The sequence below is a fragment of the Mastomys coucha genome, unplaced genomic scaffold (genome assembly GCF_008632895.1).
Source record: "Mastomys coucha isolate ucsf_1 unplaced genomic scaffold, UCSF_Mcou_1 pScaffold23, whole genome shotgun sequence".
Lineage (NCBI taxonomy): Eukaryota > Metazoa > Chordata > Mammalia > Rodentia > Muridae > Mastomys > Mastomys coucha.
The window spans coordinates 56,391,176-56,407,524 of NW_022196906.1; the positions used below are offsets into that span (position 1 = coordinate 56,391,176).

General features: G+C 47.7%; 1 protein-coding gene and 1 long non-coding RNA gene across 6 annotated transcripts in view; one reads left to right on the forward strand and one right to left on the reverse strand.

The window, feature by feature from the left end:
• The window catches only part of Paqr5 (progestin and adipoQ receptor family member 5), a 72,898-nt gene that overhangs the window by 18,466 nt on the left and 38,083 nt on the right, over window positions 1–16,349 (reverse strand). Inside the window, exons 2-3 of one of the 2 annotated variants that reach the window (XM_031346314.1) lie at window positions 15,584–15,732; window positions 1,562–1,689 (exon numbers count right to left, since the gene is read on the reverse strand). In XM_031346314.1, the coding sequence (XP_031202174.1) occupies window positions 1,562–1,689; window positions 15,584–15,634 (179 nt within the window). In that variant the 5' untranslated portion in view covers window positions 15,635–15,732. Of the gene's footprint in view, window positions 1–1,561; window positions 1,690–1,915; window positions 2,093–15,583; window positions 15,733–16,349 lie in introns of those variants that run through there. The other variant, XM_031346315.1, reaches the window with a different exon arrangement.
• The window catches only part of LOC116073944, a 28,879-nt gene continuing 14,704 nt past the window's right edge, over window positions 2,175–16,349 (forward strand). For 2 of the 4 annotated variants that reach the window (XR_004111973.1, XR_004111970.1), the window contains exons 1-3: window positions 2,175–2,217; window positions 3,121–3,276; window positions 3,782–4,101. This is a non-coding gene — a long non-coding RNA (uncharacterized LOC116073944). Of the gene's footprint in view, window positions 2,218–3,120; window positions 3,462–3,781; window positions 4,102–16,349 lie in introns of all 4 variants that reach the window. The other 2 variants (XR_004111971.1, XR_004111972.1) reach the window with 2 other exon arrangements.

Genomic DNA, 16,349 nt, shown 5'->3' on the forward strand with positions numbered 1-16,349 from the left:
CAGCAATGTGGAAGTGTAAGCTGAATAAACCCTTTCCTCCCCAACTTGCTTCCTGGTCATGATGTTTGGGCAGGAATAGAAACCCTGACTAATACAGCAGTCAAGATTCTCTACGGATCACCTACTTCACCCCGAGACTGTCTTCTCTCTCCCCTCCTGTTAGTGGCTGGGTCCCCACTCTAACTTCTGACATCTAGTTGGACTGGCTGTTCCATGCTGAAGCACGGGGACTTCCTGGGACTCAGGTCCACTTGCCACACTCAAGGATTCACCCCCTCCCCCAATCTCAGCTTCTCAACATGACTCAAAGGATTTGTTCAGCCTGGGCCACCAGCTGCACCTACATCAGCACACAGAGGTCTGAGTAAGACAGTGATCCGCTGCATCTGAAGTCCTCCTGGGCCTGACAGATGTCCAGGCTCTGTTTCCTCAGATTCAACTAAAATATCCCAGCATTTGGGAGGGGCTACATCCGCCCTGAACATGAATGGACATTTTTCTTGTCCTTATTGTGTGAACAATATAACAACCTTTGACATAGCATTTACTTTGCCTCGGTATTTTAAGGAATCTAGGGATGATTTAAAGAACATAAGAAGGTATGCGGAGAGATATATAAATACTGTGCCACTTGACAAAGGGTGAACCTCCAAGTTCTGATATCTTGAGGGGATCCTGGAACCAATCCCTATAGATGCTCAGGGAGAGTTGCACCAGGGTGTGGGGAGGTGACCTGCCCTGTCTCTCCATTGTCAAGCAAATGTATGTAAGTCTTCCCTTCGCCTTTTTCAGCAAGGAGCCTCCTGGCCCTCCTGGAACACCCCCTCTGTCACCCTTACTTCTTAGAGTTTGGTTCCTAGCTGGCTCCATTAAACATGACCAATGGCATATCGTTACTCTCCAAGACGAATACAAGCACCCGCAACAATGCCTGTGTTGTTTGTTTTCAGAGAAGGCCTCATGTAGCCCAGGCTAGTCTCAAACTCACTGTATAATTGAAGATGACCTTGAACTTCTGGTCCTCCAGCCTCTCCCTCCAGAGTACTGAGATTACAGCATAGGGTTTCCATGCCTGGCTTATGCAGTGTTAGGAACGAACCCAGGGCTTCTCGTACACACTCTACAAACCGAGCTACATCTCCGGCTCTCCTGTCTTTGCTTTACTGGGGTTTTCTCTCAGTCTCAGCACCCCCAAGAAATGGAAAGAGGATCGTGCCTGCTCTACAGGCAGAAAATGCCAGGCTCAGAGAGATTAAATGACTTGCTCAAGTCAGTGACACTTTAATAAAGACTTCATGAAGACCTGCAAAGCCTGTAAGACTGAAGGAGATGAAGATAAATGCTACTCAGTCACTAGAAGTGTTAGAATCCTACGGCAACCCGCAGCCTGATGCCTAGTCTGTGACAGAACCAGCTTCTTTTCCCTCTGTGGTATGTGCATCTATACCCACAGGGGGACCCCTGGCCCTAGAGTAAAAGTCTCCCTGCCACCAGCTGTGTTTTTAAAGTCAGTCCCCAGGGAACCAGTAGGCGATGGTCTGTCCAGGGAGCCAGAAGGTACCAGAAGGGTAGCAAGTGCGTCCAGATGTTGAGGGTCTCATTGGTCATTTGAAAGAGGCTGAGGATGCAGGCAGTGGCGGAACTCTGTGGGTGCCGGTAGCCAAAGAGGATGCCCTGTTCATGGAACACCTGTGGAGGGAAGACAGGGAAGGGGGAAGGAGGTGAGACAACAGGAGGGGTGTCCTGGGTGGTTAAATAGTTCCGTCTTAGACCTCTCCCTTCCTGCTTTTGTCCACTCTCCTCCCGGGAGCTTCTAAGATCCCCTGTCCTCCAAGCAGGCCCAAGGCAGCTGAGATCCAAGGACCAGGCCGGCTTTGAGAGTGCAGTCTTGTTTTGTACTCCCAGCCGTGCTTACCCTGGGCATGAATGTTGTCTAAGAGTCCGTGTTTGTACTCTGCCTGAGGCCTACGGCCTGGTCTTTAGACGCTTTCGTGGCTGGGTCGCATGTATGCTGTCTGCCTGAGCCAGCCTGCCCTGGATGTCAGAGGCTGGTAGGGCGATCTCTGCAGAAGATCCTCCCAGTGAGATGAGGTATCCACAAGGCACTTCATAAAGGCCTTTTGATGATGAGGCCTATGATGCCAAAGACTGGACTGTGGGAAGAGGAGGCTGGCTACAGCAGGATCATAGAGCCACGGTCCTCAGAGAGGCCTCCTGGTAAGCACCGCTCTCTCTTCCCCCAACACCTCCAGTAAGAAATATAGACGAGTCAGGTAGAACCCATAGGTTTTGACTTATCTGAAGTATTGTAGTATACACATTTAAAATGGTAACAGAAGGGCTAGGAGATGGCTCAGTGGGTGAGATGTCTATTGTGCAATCATGAGGTCAGATTTCAAGCACAGGTGTAAAGTACCAAACATGGAAAGCAGTGAGGGCCTGTAATTCCAGTGCTCCAGAGGTGGAGACAGAAGGAGCCCTGGGGTTTCCTGGCCAACCGTTCTACCCAATCAGTGAGTCCTGAGTTCAGTAAGAGACCCTGCCTCAAAGAATGCAGTGACAGTTGGGTGTGGTGGCATACACTTTTAATCCCAGACCTCAGGAGGCAGAATCAGGCAGATTTCTGTCGGTTGAAGGCTAGGCCTAGGTTGCAAGTTCCAAGCCAGCCAAGGCCAAATAGTGAGACCCCATCTCAAAAAAAAAAAAAAAAAAAAAAAAAAAAAAAAAAAAAACCTAGTAAGATAAAATGGTGAAGCAATGGGGAAGATACTCAGTGCCAACCTCTGGCACATGCACTCATACACACAATGACTGACAAAACACGGGGTAAGTGCCCCCCACCCGTGTCTATCTCAGAATGTGAAGAAAACTGGAATGTATTCCTGCTATATCCTAGCACTATAGAGATGTATACACCCCCAGTGGGGCAGAGGTTGGGGAGAGCACATATCCTAGCACTATAGAGACGTATACACACCCAGTGGGGCAGAGGTTGGGGAGAGCACATATCCTAGCACTATAGAGACGTATACACCCCCAGTGAGGCAGAGGTTGGGGAAAGCACAGAAAAGGAAGCTACTTGGATGACAGGCAATGAATCTTCCTCTCTGTGTTGCTTAGCTCAAAGTTCCTTCACATTTCTGGTATCTGGGGCCTACTGGAAATGCTGTGGAAAACTAGCCTACTGTGTTTCTGTGACCTGCTGGAAGTGCACAGTCTCCATGCCAAGTTGTGACAACTCACACTGTCTTCAAATACTGGAATGGTCTCCTGGAGGTAGCATCTAATTAAGAACCACTGATTTTGTCTGTTCTGTGACAAAGGCTTGCTCTGTAGTCCAGGCTGACCTCAAACCTTTGACAGTCCTCCTGCTTCAGCCTCCAAAATGCTGAGACTACATGTGTAAACCGTGATGCTTGGCTAGGACCATTTGATTTCAATGGTTCACACTGTCATGGAAGGTAAATTATAGCTAGTGAGATGGATTCATGGGTAAAGGTGCTTACAGCGAAGCCTGATGACCTGAGTTCAATTCCCAAATCCACATGATAGAAAGAGAGAACTGACTCCTGCAAGTTGTCCTCTGACTTACACACACACATGCATTCATGGATAGAAACACACATACACACACACACACACACACACACACCACACATGAAATAATCATACAGCAGTGAGCTAACAGAGACAAATTATTACAGTGACGCTCTGTATTTAATCCTCATGGTGGAAGTCCATTCGCAATATTTTCTCAAGCTTCCACTTTGCTTTCTTGTAGGAGGAGGGGGAAGCTGCAAGAGCCCCATTGTCCTAGCATGCATGAAACCTTGGGTTCCACTGGTAGCAAAGCCCTGTACAGAAACACAGCTGCCCCGACCTCTTGCTGTTCCGGTCGAGAATTCCCACAGAATGGGAAGAGAAAGTAAGCAAGACGGCAGGTTCCAAATCTTAGCTCTTAGGAGAATGAGGCAGGAGGCTTTCTACAAGTTCAAGGCCAACCTGACACACAAGACTTCATCTCAAAAAATGAAGCATGCTGATGCCCCCTGTGTACACCGTGGGTCCTACCTATGCGACGGGACGGTGGTGACCAGCATGGTGAGTGTTACAGCTTCCTTTTGGCTGCTGTGATAAAATATTCTGGCCACAAGCAACTCAGAAAAGGAAGGATTTGTTCTTCATCATCCCAGATCACAGTCCATCACTGAGGGAAGTCCAAGTGGAAGCTCGGGGCAGGCCCGAGCTAGTCCACACATCATCACCTCCAATCAAGAAACTCATTTCACAGCCAGTAAATACAGCAGCAACTGTGGAGAACCCTGCTTGCTAGCTAGCTTGCTCACAGGCTCAGGCTCAGCTAGTTTTCTTACATAGCCCAGGGTCACCTGTCCAGGGAATGGTGTCTTCCACAGTGGGCAGGGTCCTCCTACATCAATTAACAGTCAAGAGAATCCTCCATAGGCATGTCCACAAATCTGACCTTCCCTCGGCTGGGATCACCTCTCAGATGACCCTAGGTTATGTCAAGTTGACGGTTAAAACTAACCAGGGCAGCAGATATGTTGCTTTCTGTTTAGCTACACATTTTACGAAGCTCAGTTCTGGGCAAACTGGTTAGGCAGCGGGAATGGAGACAGAGACGTTGATTTATGGTCTCACAAAGAAATATAATTTGGGGCCTGGAGAGATTGTTCATCAGTTAAGAGCACTTGCTGTTCTTGGGAAAGACCTGGGTTCATTTTCCAGTACCTACATGGTGGCTCAGAACCACTTGGAACTCTAGTTCCAGGGGATTTGACATTGTCTTTTGGCTTCCTTGGGCACCAGGCACACAATGTGACTAGGGGCCAGTGAGAGGGGTAAGTTGTAGGTGGTGGGGTCAAGATACATTGTATACATATACTACACTGTCAAAGAATAAGTATAACATGTTGTAAACTCATAAGAAATCAGGAAGTTTTGTTTATTGGTTTGTTTATTTGGGGTTTTCTAAGACAGAGTTTCTTTGTGTAGCCCTAGCAGTCCTGGAACTCTTTCTGTAGACCAGGCTGGTCTCAAACTCAGAGACCCACCTACCCCTGCCTTCCAAGTATTGGGATTAAAGGTGTGCACCACCCCTGCCTAGCTATAATTTTTAAAGAAATACAATTTCTGTTAGATTTGGGCCTTAGCTAATGAAAGTGATTTGTTCCATTGTTTTTAAAGACAAGTCATCTTAAATGCTATCTTTTGGGGAAAGGATCTTGGGTAGCCCAGGCTGGCCTTGAACTAGATACATAGGATAACCTTGAACTTCTGTTCTTCCTGACTTTACCTCCAGAGTGTTCTGATAACAGCCAGTTTCTAGGGTTCTGGAGATAGACCCAGGGCTTCTAGTACACCAGGTGAGCACTCTGCCACCCAACCGCATCCCAGACCTTCTTTCAGTTTTGATTCTCCGTTCTGTTGAAGTATCTGGCTTACGGTGGACATTTTTCCACAATGAGCACAGGAATCTTGTCCTGCAGTTTCCACCAGGGCTATGGACAAGGAAGCAGATGAGCTTTCTGCCTTTGATGCATGTGGAATGGGCTATCCATAGTTTGGGAGCATTCAAAGGGTCCTCCCTCAGAAAATATGGCTCCCTGGGGCTTCTCATTGACCCATCAGAGTATATGTTTTACTGCTGTGAACAGACACCATGACCAAGGCAACTCTTAGAAGGACAGCATTTCATTGGGGCTGGCTTACAGGTTCAGAGGTTCAGTCCATTACCATAAAGGCAGGAACATGGCCGCATCCAGGCAGGCAGGGTGCAGGAGGAGCTAAGAATTCTACATCTTCATCTGAAGGCTGGTAGTGGAAGATTCGCTTCCAGGCAGTTAGGTTTAAAAGCCCACACCCACAGTGACACACCTATCTCAACAAGGCCACACCTATCCCAACAGGCCCACACGTTCTAATAGTGCCACTCCCTGGGCGAGCATATACAAACTGTAACACTATGTTTCAAGTGTTTGTTTTTTTTCTTTCCCATATTAAAAAAAAAAAAAAAATCCAGTCAGGGTTGGAGTGGGATACTAGGAAGATGTCTCAGTATTAAGAGCACTTGTTGCTCTTGCAGAGGACCTAGGTTCAGATCTTAGTATCCATGTGCCAACTCAAAATTGTTAACTCCAGTTCTCAATCATCCAGCACCCTCTCCTGGGCTCTTTGGGTACTGCATGCATGTGGGGGGGTATGAGTGTGTGTGTATGTGTATGTATTGTATATGTATATGCATATATGTAAGCAAAGCAAAATGCTCATATACATAAAGTAAACAAGCATTTTAAAAGTTTTCAAATGAACTAAGATATTGGCTGCTTACTAGAATACAGACTGCAGAAAGGAGTGTTTATAAACATTGTTTGCCCCTTTGTGTGAATTAGCTAAGCAGACCCTTGCTTTAAATTGCTGGGTACGAAAAACCAGAAATTAATTAATTAACTAATTAATTAATTGCTGGGTAACACACAGCAGGGAAGACTTTATTCAGGACCATGGTGGCATAGGCCAAGTGGGAGTCTAGAACCAAGGAGCAAACTGAGGGCTAGTGGTCAGAGAATCCCTGAGATCCCTGAGGGGAGCCTGGCTGAACCAACCTGACCAGACTCTTGCTGAAACAAGCCAGAGTGACAGCCTTATCTGGGAGAGCAGCAGGTGAAAGCAAGGATTAGACTTCTGGCTGCCCAGAAAAGGTCAGTCCCAAACTGCCCAGGTGACTGAGCGTGCAACCAGCAAGTATGCTCCTCTCTGTGGGTCCTGACATTCTGGCCAGCACAGGAGCAGACAGACAGAGACCTAAAAGGAAGAGCAGGGAGATTGTTCCTGTCAGTCACATTGGAGAATCTGGTCCCAGGGCTGGGGATGTGGCTCGGTTGGTAGAGAGCTTGCCTAGCAAGCACAAAGCACTGGGTTTGCTCCTCAGCCTGGCATAAACCAGGCAGAGCAGTGTGTTCCAATGATCCCAGCACTCAGGATATCAGGTAGCTCCTGAGAGGCCATGACAGGTGGGTAGGGGATGAAAAAAGACAACAGCTCTCTGTGACCCAAGACAGAATAACTTTCACTTGAGATAACACAACCGATCCATTCGGCCCTCCCCAGACCAAACCTATGTTTACTGGACAGAATCGCTAGCATTCAGGTATGCTCCCACTCCCAGCAGCTTTGAACACAAGAAGGCCAGCAAGTTCCCTCCCCCACGACATCCCAGCCTCAGCAAAACACTCCTGATGGAGTCGATCTTCACAGAACGCAGGCTACATACATCAAAACAGCAAAGAGAACATTTGAAAACAATTTTGTATTCCAAGCTCAGTTTGATCCCCAACGGCAAATTACAATCATCTCCGCGCTACTCCGAAGCCGGGCTTCATTTCCAGCGAGGCTCCCCCTTCCCTCCGCCCCCAACTCCCTCTGCATCGCAGGCACCTGCTTATTTGCACAGCAGAAGCGGTTTTTAGGGTTCCACTTTGCAACTACCATAGCAGGCTGGGCAATTTAGAGCGAAATGAAACCGAGTTGCGTGCAGCCCATTAGAAGTGAGAACCTCCAGGCACCTGGGGCGGAAGGCAACGGCAGCCAGTTAGCTCTTTTAGCGCTTGCGGCAGGCTCAGCACCACAGAAGTTCTCTGAGACCCCGGTGCGCGCCGGCCAGCTGAAGCCTGAAATTCCACCCTTTGGTTTTTCTAGCTATTAAACTGCAAATCACCCAAGGGGAAATAAATGAGGATCTCTGGCCTATGGTAAGTAACAGATTTTGATGGTGAGAAAAGGGAAGAGAGAAGAGCGGGCTGGAGAAGGAAGGGAAGGCAGCTGGCTTCTAAGCATGTACTCCTCACTTCCTGTCCAAATGTCACAGAATCTTCACAGCCACCCTCATGACCGGGGATGGGGGAGTTGGGGTGGTGGTGGTGCTGCTGGCATCTTTCCATGTTCCCAGCAGCCACAGGAGTCAGGGCGAAATCTACAAGCCTCAGGCCAAATCTATAAGCCTCAGGCCTCCACTTCCCGAGCCGATGCACCCTCTCCCACACTGCTAACAAGGACACTGTTGAGAGGTACAACTGTCATCCCTTTCCCTGGGGTACAAGGCCCTCCTGTCCTACTCTGAAAAGCAGAATTGTGTCTCCTTTCAATTTTATACATTAAAATACTACTACCTCAACACACTGTATTTGAAGCTGGCCTCGAACTCCCCATGTATCCAAGGATGACCTGGGACTTCTGATCCTCCTGCCTCCCCTTCCTGAGTCCTGGGATTACAGGACTGCACCAGCATCCTCTGATGGAGATCGAGCCTAGGGCTTAATACATTCTAGGCAAGGGTAGGCAAGGGTTCTGGCTGAGCCACACCCCCAGCCCTGGCGACAGGGTCTCCCCTGTGAGGATAACACTTAAAGTAAGCCATTAGAGTGGGTTGTTATCCAGTGTGGCTGGAGACTCTAAGAAGGGGAAGTCTGGATTGACAAGAGTTCCCAGGTATGGACCCCAGTGAAGAGGCTACAAGAGGGAGGTCCCAGAGGAATAGCCCTGCTCTCACCTGATCTTGGTCTTCTGGTACCCAGAGCTGAGAGGAAATAGCCAGGTCCTCAGCGCTTCCTCCACGGTTTGTCAGCATCATCCCTAAACTCTCTCTTTGGCAGGTCACCCAAGAGTCTCACTGCACTTGGTGGCTTGTATATGAGTCTGCAATTATGAATGTATTATTATCTGGGACACTTTTATGCATCCCAGGCTGAACTTGAACTCATTGTGTAGTTGAAACTGGCCTCGAACTCCTGAACCTCCTGCTTCTGCCTCGAAAGAGCTGGAACTTTAAGGCTGCCCCAGCAGGCCTAGAAGAGAGGCGGCGTTTCTAACAAGCTTTCTGGCAGATGCTGCCTGTGTCCTTGCGACCCAGCTGCCACCTCCACGCCCAGAGTCCAGTTTGTCAGAGTCAGAAGGGGATGTTGCCTTTAAGTAAGGGCAACAAGATGGACACAGGGTGTTATGGTTTGAGTCTGAAATACCCCCACGTGATCATGGACTGGGGGCGTGGCACCTGCCACCGATGGGCCTTTAGGAAATGACTGGCTCTCAAGGGTTCTGACCTAGACAACGGGTGGATATCCTGATGGATGCATGCTTCAGCTTTATGAGAGGTGCGGAAAAGCAGGCAGTGGGGCCTGGGTAGAGGAAGTTGATCAGTGGAGGTTGCTGTGGGAATACTGCTTTCTCCTGGTGCCTTCCTGTGTCCCTTTTCTCTGCTTCCTGGCTGAAATCTAAGAAACACCGAGCTTAATCCTTCCTCCTTTTAGACTGTTTGCATCAGGTGCAGTGAAAACACTAAGCTTAGCATTAGAGGCGCACTCCTTTAGTCCCAGCACTTGGGAGGCAGAGGCAGATCTGAGTTTGAGGCCAGCCTGGTCTACAGAGCCAGTTCCAGGATAGCCAGGGCTACATGGAGAAACCCTGTCTCAAGACAAAAAAAAAAAAAAAAAAAAAAAAAAAAAAAAAAAAAAAAAAAAAAAAAAAAAAAAAAAAAACAAGAATGTTACCTAACACTGAAAGACCCCCATGGGGAGACCCCCACTCAAATCTCAGGAGGACGTGTACCCAAGGAATCACGAGAGACCATCTTGATGTAATTACAAGAGGTATTTTTTAATTTCAGGGCGCTCTGGTTTGGCACCACACTTATCTCACGCAGGAGATAGTGGAGCCGACCACAAGGCCTGAAAGTTAGGGGTTTATATAGGGAAAAGGTCTGGGGGAACAAAGGGATCAGTGTGGCCATACATGATTGGCTAGTTCAAATATTAACTATTACGTGCAGAACAGAGTGGAAAATTTCTAAGGTTGGTGTTAATCTGAGTCAACAGAGCATCTGACCTTAAACCATATCTAAGACGACCAGATGGTCCATTATTTAGTGTCCGCCAGGCACGTCTTTGCAGGCCTGGGCCTTAGACATGTCCTCGTTTGCCTAGACATGTTTTCCTCTATGTTTATAGTTTTATGTCTTCTTGACCTGCCAGCTCTTATGATATCTAACAACTTGCTTGCTCATTCCCAGGCCTATGTGGGCCAGCTTGTGATAGATTCTTAGGCCCATAACTTTTCCTAGTCAGCACAGGTCCAAAGCTTTAATTTTTCCTTTCAACACAAACACACAGGGATGTGAAAGGCCAGCACAGGGAAAAGACAAAAACCAGGGTGTATCTAGGGAGAGATTTGCAGGTAGATAGGTCAGAGTGATACAAGGTTGGTGGATCTCAAGATGGAGAGAGTGGTTCAGGAGCCAAGGAGTGGGAAGAGCAAGGAGCAGGTTCTGCATCATCTTTAACTGGGAATTGGGCCCATCCATCCACAGCACGATTGTTGTGCATGGGGCTGGGACATAATAATTGCTGGTATGTTGTCGTTTGTTTTGTTTCTTCAGTGCTAGGTATGGAACCTGGGGGTCTTATGTGTGTGAGGCTTGACCCCTGGTCCTCTTTTACATAAGCCACCACATTTGTAAGAACTGGTTAAAGAAGTAGAAGGAAAGCCAGGCGGTGGTGGCACACGCCTTTAATTCCAGCACTTGGGAGGCAGAGGCAGGCAGATTTCTGAGTTTGAGGCCAGCCAGGGCTACACAGAGAAACCCTGTCTCGAAAAACAACAACAACAACAACAACAACAACAAAAACAAAAACAAAAAAAAGAAGTAGAAGGAAGCTAATAAAGGCCAGATTTGACAAAAATCTCAAGCCTGGCAGGGTGCACATGTTTTGATTTGCTTGCTGGAGTTGGTAGCTTTTTTTTTCTCCCAGATTTATTTTTATTTTATATGTGGGCGTTTTGCATGTAATGTCCATACACTGTGTGCATGCAATGCCTGTGGAGGCCAGAAGAGGGCATGGGATCCCTTGGAACTGGTATTACAGACAGCTGAGAGATAATATGGACTGGGAACCAAACCTGGGTCCTCTAGAAGAGTAGCCAATGTGTTTATGCACTAAGCCATCTCTCCAGCCCCTACAGCTTTTTTTCGGAACAGTTCAGAGGTGTGTACCTCATTCTCTAAATGATTCCAGGAAAATATCCTGAAACATGTAGCCAATTTGACCTTAAACTAAGTTCATTTTACCTATGAGAAGGCTAAGAAAAGAGAACACCCGGATTTCATTTAGATAAGATACACAATGACTGGAAGGAATCAATGAAACAAGAGATCTCCAATTCAATCTGTGGTGGGAAATTATATTAACTAGGAGTTTAAGTTCTCTACTGTTATTTGTTATCAGATATTGTTAGCCAAAGCTTAAAAAAAATGTATCTACATGTATCTATGATGGGCTACATAGCAAAAGTCTGTCTCAATCCCCTTTCCAAATTAGGTTGAACTATTTCATTTTATAAAGAATTTTTAAAATAGACATTTTCGGCTAAGTGTGTAGCTCAGTTGGTAGAGTGCAACAAGGAGAATTACTGGTACCAAGGGAGATTATAGAAAAAACTCAGCTGGGTATTAAAACAAACAAACAAACAAAAAACAAACGCAGCTGGGTGTGGCAATTCACACCTTTAATCCCTGCACTGGGAAGGCAGAGGCAGATGGACCTCTGTTGAGATTGAGGCCAGTTTGGTCTACATAGTGAGCTCCTGGACAGCCGGAGTTATGTAGAGAGATGATCCTGTCTCAAAACAAATCTCCAGGCTTGGCAGTTCCGGGGAGCAAGCACAAAGCCTTCCTCAGGGATATCCACCTTAGCTCAAGCATGACTCAAGAACAGAACATCTCAAGGGAGGGGCAGCAGCAAGAGCAGGGCCAGAAATTGAGTCACAAGGGTTGTAGAGATGGCTCAGTGATTAAGGGCACTTGTTCTTCCAGCTGACCCAGGTTCAGTTCCCATCATGGTAACTCACAACCTAGTTCCAGGAGACTCAATGCCCTCTGCTGGCCTCTGTGGGTACTGCATGGAGCTAAACGCCTAAAAAAAAAAAAAAACTAAAAAAAAATTTTTTTAAGAGGGCAGTGGGAGTTACAGCCAGGTGTGGTGCTGCACGACTGCAATCCCAGCATTTAGGTGGCAGCAGGAGGAGGACCACTGTAAGTTTGAGTTTGAGGCTAATCTGGTTTATGAAGAAATTTCCTGGCAAGATGTGCAACTGTTCAAAGTGGCTGTCTTTGGGCACTGGCATGGCAGAAATAGTCAGCACTTGCCAGCTCCCCATGTGCTTCCTATGTCTTAAGCTTGTTTGAAGTCTGGTCAGAGTCCTGTTTACAGAACAGTTCAAAGCAGTGTATTGCCTTGAAATTGCAGTGTACTTTTATTCACGTTTAAAAAGTCAAGATTGAGAGAGAGAGAGAGAGAGAGAGAGAGAGAGAGAGAGAGAGAGAGAGAGGAGGAGGAGAAGAAGAAGAAGAAGAAGAAGAAGAAGAAGAAGAAGAAGAAGAAGAAGAAGAAGAAGAAGAAGAAGAAGAAAAAGAAGAAGAAGAAGAGGAAGAAGAAGGAGAGGAGAAGAGGAGGAGGAGGAGGAGAAAGAGGAGGAAGAGGGAGAGGAAGGAGGAGGAGGAGGAGGAGGAGGAGGAGGTGTGAGCCCAAGCGCTTGTGTAGAGGTCAGAGGACAACTAGAGGTAGGTGGTGGCTTTCTTCCATCATTTGAGTCCTGGAGACTGAGTTCAAGTTGTCAGGTGATATTTCCACAGGGCAGAACTCAACCAGCTCCAGTCTTTTGGGAAATTGTTTTGGGTCAAAGGGCATCATCTTGCCTTTGTCATGTTCCCTTCTCAGGGTCAACTCATCCCCACCCACCTAGGATTCAAGGTCCTGGCCTACTTTTTACATTCAGGACAGTTCTGAATGACGAAGCCCATGGCACATCCCTTGTAGGATGAGCACTCGATGGCTTTGTATGGTGGGGGAGAGCCTTTGATGCTGTGGCTCCTCCTACATCCTGCCGTAGCACCTCCCATATCCAGCTGTGGCTCCTCCCACATCCTGCGCATCCTATTTCTCACAGTGCTGTATCTGAGAACTGTCCCCAGTTAACTCCCTGCCTGCCAAGTTCTATCTCAGAGTTTGTTTCTAAGAAACCCAGCTGAAGATGCTGTCCTCTCTCTTCCCCTCTGTGGTGACCTCAGAGGCCACCTGTTCCTGATGGTGCAGCTAGGAGTGACTGCTTGTGATTTGAAGTGAAAGCAGTCTTTGACGCTTTCAAGTCACTGGCTTAACCTGAGACAGGGTGTCAAGTATCCCAGTCTGACCTCAGATTCACTATGTAGCCAAAGATGACCATGAACTTCTGATCCTCCTGCATTTAGTTCATGAGTGCTGAGATTACAGGCATGCAGTAACTGGGATTCGAACCTGGGACTTTTTGCATTCTAGATAAATATTCTATCAATTGAGCTACATTCCCAGCCAATCCTGGGCAGCTTTAAACCTCTGCTTGTCTACCCTCTCGTGCCTAGTACAGTAGCTGTTCATAGTAAAACAGTTGAAGTGAGCTAGGTGGTAGTAGCACGTGCCTCAAATCCTAACTCTCCAGAGGCAGGTGGATTTCTGAGTTCAAAGCGTGGTCTACAAAGCAAGTTCCAGGACAGCCAGTGCTACACTGAGAAACCCTGTCTCAAAAACAAAGCAAAAGAAAAAAGAAAAAAAGCTGAAGTGATCTCTAAACTAGTACCTGCAAAAACATGTCTAGAAGCAGAAGAGTGAAACAGAAAAGTGAGAATGTGACCCTTCATCCCAAACAACTGAAATGGAAGGCAGAAGCAGAGGAAACAGACACATCCACCCAGGACAGCTGAAACAAACACAGATCCCGCTATAGCACACCACTAGACACATTAGCAAGGACATGAACCTCCAAGCTAAAGCTCCAACTCGGAGCTGTTTACACAAGGCACAGTTAAAACATAACGACAGGAAGGGCTGAAAGGTGAAGGAAGAGAAGAGATGAGTCAAATGATAACAAACTTGGCGGGCCTGGATTGCATCACCAGGTGGGGCCCCAGACAAAGGGCGCAGGCATCTTTTCCTCACCAGGAACGGAAGCTACAGGAGGCTCAAAACTAACTTCTCTAGGAGGCATTTAAATTTTTATTACATTTATTTGTCATGTGTGTGTGTGTGTGTGTGTGTGTGTGTGTAGATATGCATGCATACATGTGCACATGTGTGTGGAAGCCAGAGGGCAATCTCCAGTGTGGTTCTTCTGCAGGTGCCATCCATCTTGATTTTTGAGAGTCTCTCCTTGACCTGGGGCTCACAGACAAGGTTAGGGTGACTGGCCAGTGATCCCCAGGGATCCAGTGATCTCCCGAGTGCTGGGTCTACAAGCACCCACCAGTTTCTTACTTGGGTTCTGAGATTTGAACTCAGGTCCTCAGGCTTTTACAGCAAGCACCCGAGCCCCAGTTATTCCCCCAGCCCATGCAACTCTTAATAGTGTCTTTCCTGGTCCTTTCTTCACCTGTGACAGAAGTGACCCATCTCTCCTCTGACCTGCTTTACAAAGTACTCGTGTGTGTTTGAGATCCCTGTGTGCTTCAGAGGAGCCTACTAAGGATAGAATTGCCCACATGTCTTCTCTGAATCCTGGAGAGAAACACCTTGCACATAGGAAGTCAATAAAAATATCATGAATGAATAAATCCAAGACTCACACTATGTTCCCACTAGTCACACCCACTGATGTGTGGGCACAGAGGGGAGTGGAGGGCCCTGTGAGACCAGAGGCAGGGCCCTGCTAAAAGTGCCATGGATGGTGGCTTTCTTTAGAGCTTCCTGCTTTCCTATCTTGCCCACAACAGCTCTGCTCTGCTCAGCACCATCTCTCCCTGGCACCTGGTTCTAGAGCTTCAGATCAGAGCCTGGCAGGTCTCTACTCAATGTCCCACTGGTGATACTGAGCTTGGTTAGGGACTGTAAGGCATCACTGAGCAGAAAGGAGCTCTCCTTTTCCCAGGAAACTGGACCCAGGCAAGGCAAGAGAGAAGTACACCAGTCTGGCACAGCATACAACCAAAAGGTTAGGGCTTGTAGAGGCAGGGTGTCCGTGCGTGCTGTGTGGGTCAGGATGGGTCCGTGACAAGGAGACAAGAGCCACTAGCCAAGTAAGCCCTTCTCCATTGCCCAACCCTAGGTCAGGCCTGGCCCTCCTGCAAGAGTGGAGGGCAGAGCTGGGAATGGCAGTATAGCCTGTAACTGCTGCACGTGGGAGGCTGAGGCAGGAAGACTGTTGGAGGCTGGATTGTCTCAAATAAAATAGAGGCATGGAGAGTATGCGATAGAACACATGTGCAGAGCCATGCTAAGGGCTAAGGTAACTACTCTCTGGCCTACTTTGGAGCACCACAGGAGGCCCCAGCCAGCCTTTCTCCACCCTGCAGCTGTTACCACTTCCCCTGGCTAGCCCAAATCTCTGCTCTCTCTAATGACTTTGCTTCCTGATGCAGCACGAGGTTGCACTGAAGGGCTACACTTTGCCAGCCTGGCGCACGGGTGGGGCAAGGGGTGCTGGTTTCTGCAGGGCCTGATCCACTGCCAACCCTGGAACTCAGCCACGGAATGAAAGCACCCACCTGGGGCACCTGGTCTATGCGGAACAGCCTGGGGAGCTTCAGGCTCAGCATCTTGATACCAGGCTGGGGGAGGCAGTTGAGGTCACTCCAGCCTCTTAGCAGGTCCCACTCAGAGTTCAGACATACCAGGGGATCTCAAGGTAGCTTCCCTGAAAGAGGACAAACAAGAAGAAATCAGGTCAGACTCCACCTAACTTTAACTGGACACGGTTTCTAGAGGTTCAACTATTGGACATTTTTAAAACGATAGCAACAACAACAACAAAAAAAAAACCCAAAGAAAACAAAAACCAACAAGTTTCTCAAGGGGAATGTATCTCAGTTGGTACAAACATGCATGGTGCCCTGGGTTCAATCCACGGCACTGTATAAGACAGACATGCTGGTACATGCCATTAATCCTGAGGAGGTAGAGGCAGGCGGATCAGGAGTTCAAGGTCGTCCTTAACTCCTGACCAGCCTGGGCTACTTGAGCCCCTGTCTTTTTCTGGGGGGAGGGAGAGATTTTGAGATAAGATTTCTTTTTTTTTTTTTTAATTTATTTTTATTAGTTATTTACATGTCATATGGTTTCTCCTTTCCCAGTTTCCCTTCCAAAAAACAAACAAACAAACAAAAACAACAAGAACGAACCCCTGTTGCCTTCCTCCCCACCCCCCAGATAAGATTTCTGTGTAACAGCAGCCCTGGCTGTCCTGGAACTGGCTTTTGTAGACTAGGCTGGCCTTGAACTCACAGAGATCTGCCTACCTCTGCCTCCTGAGTG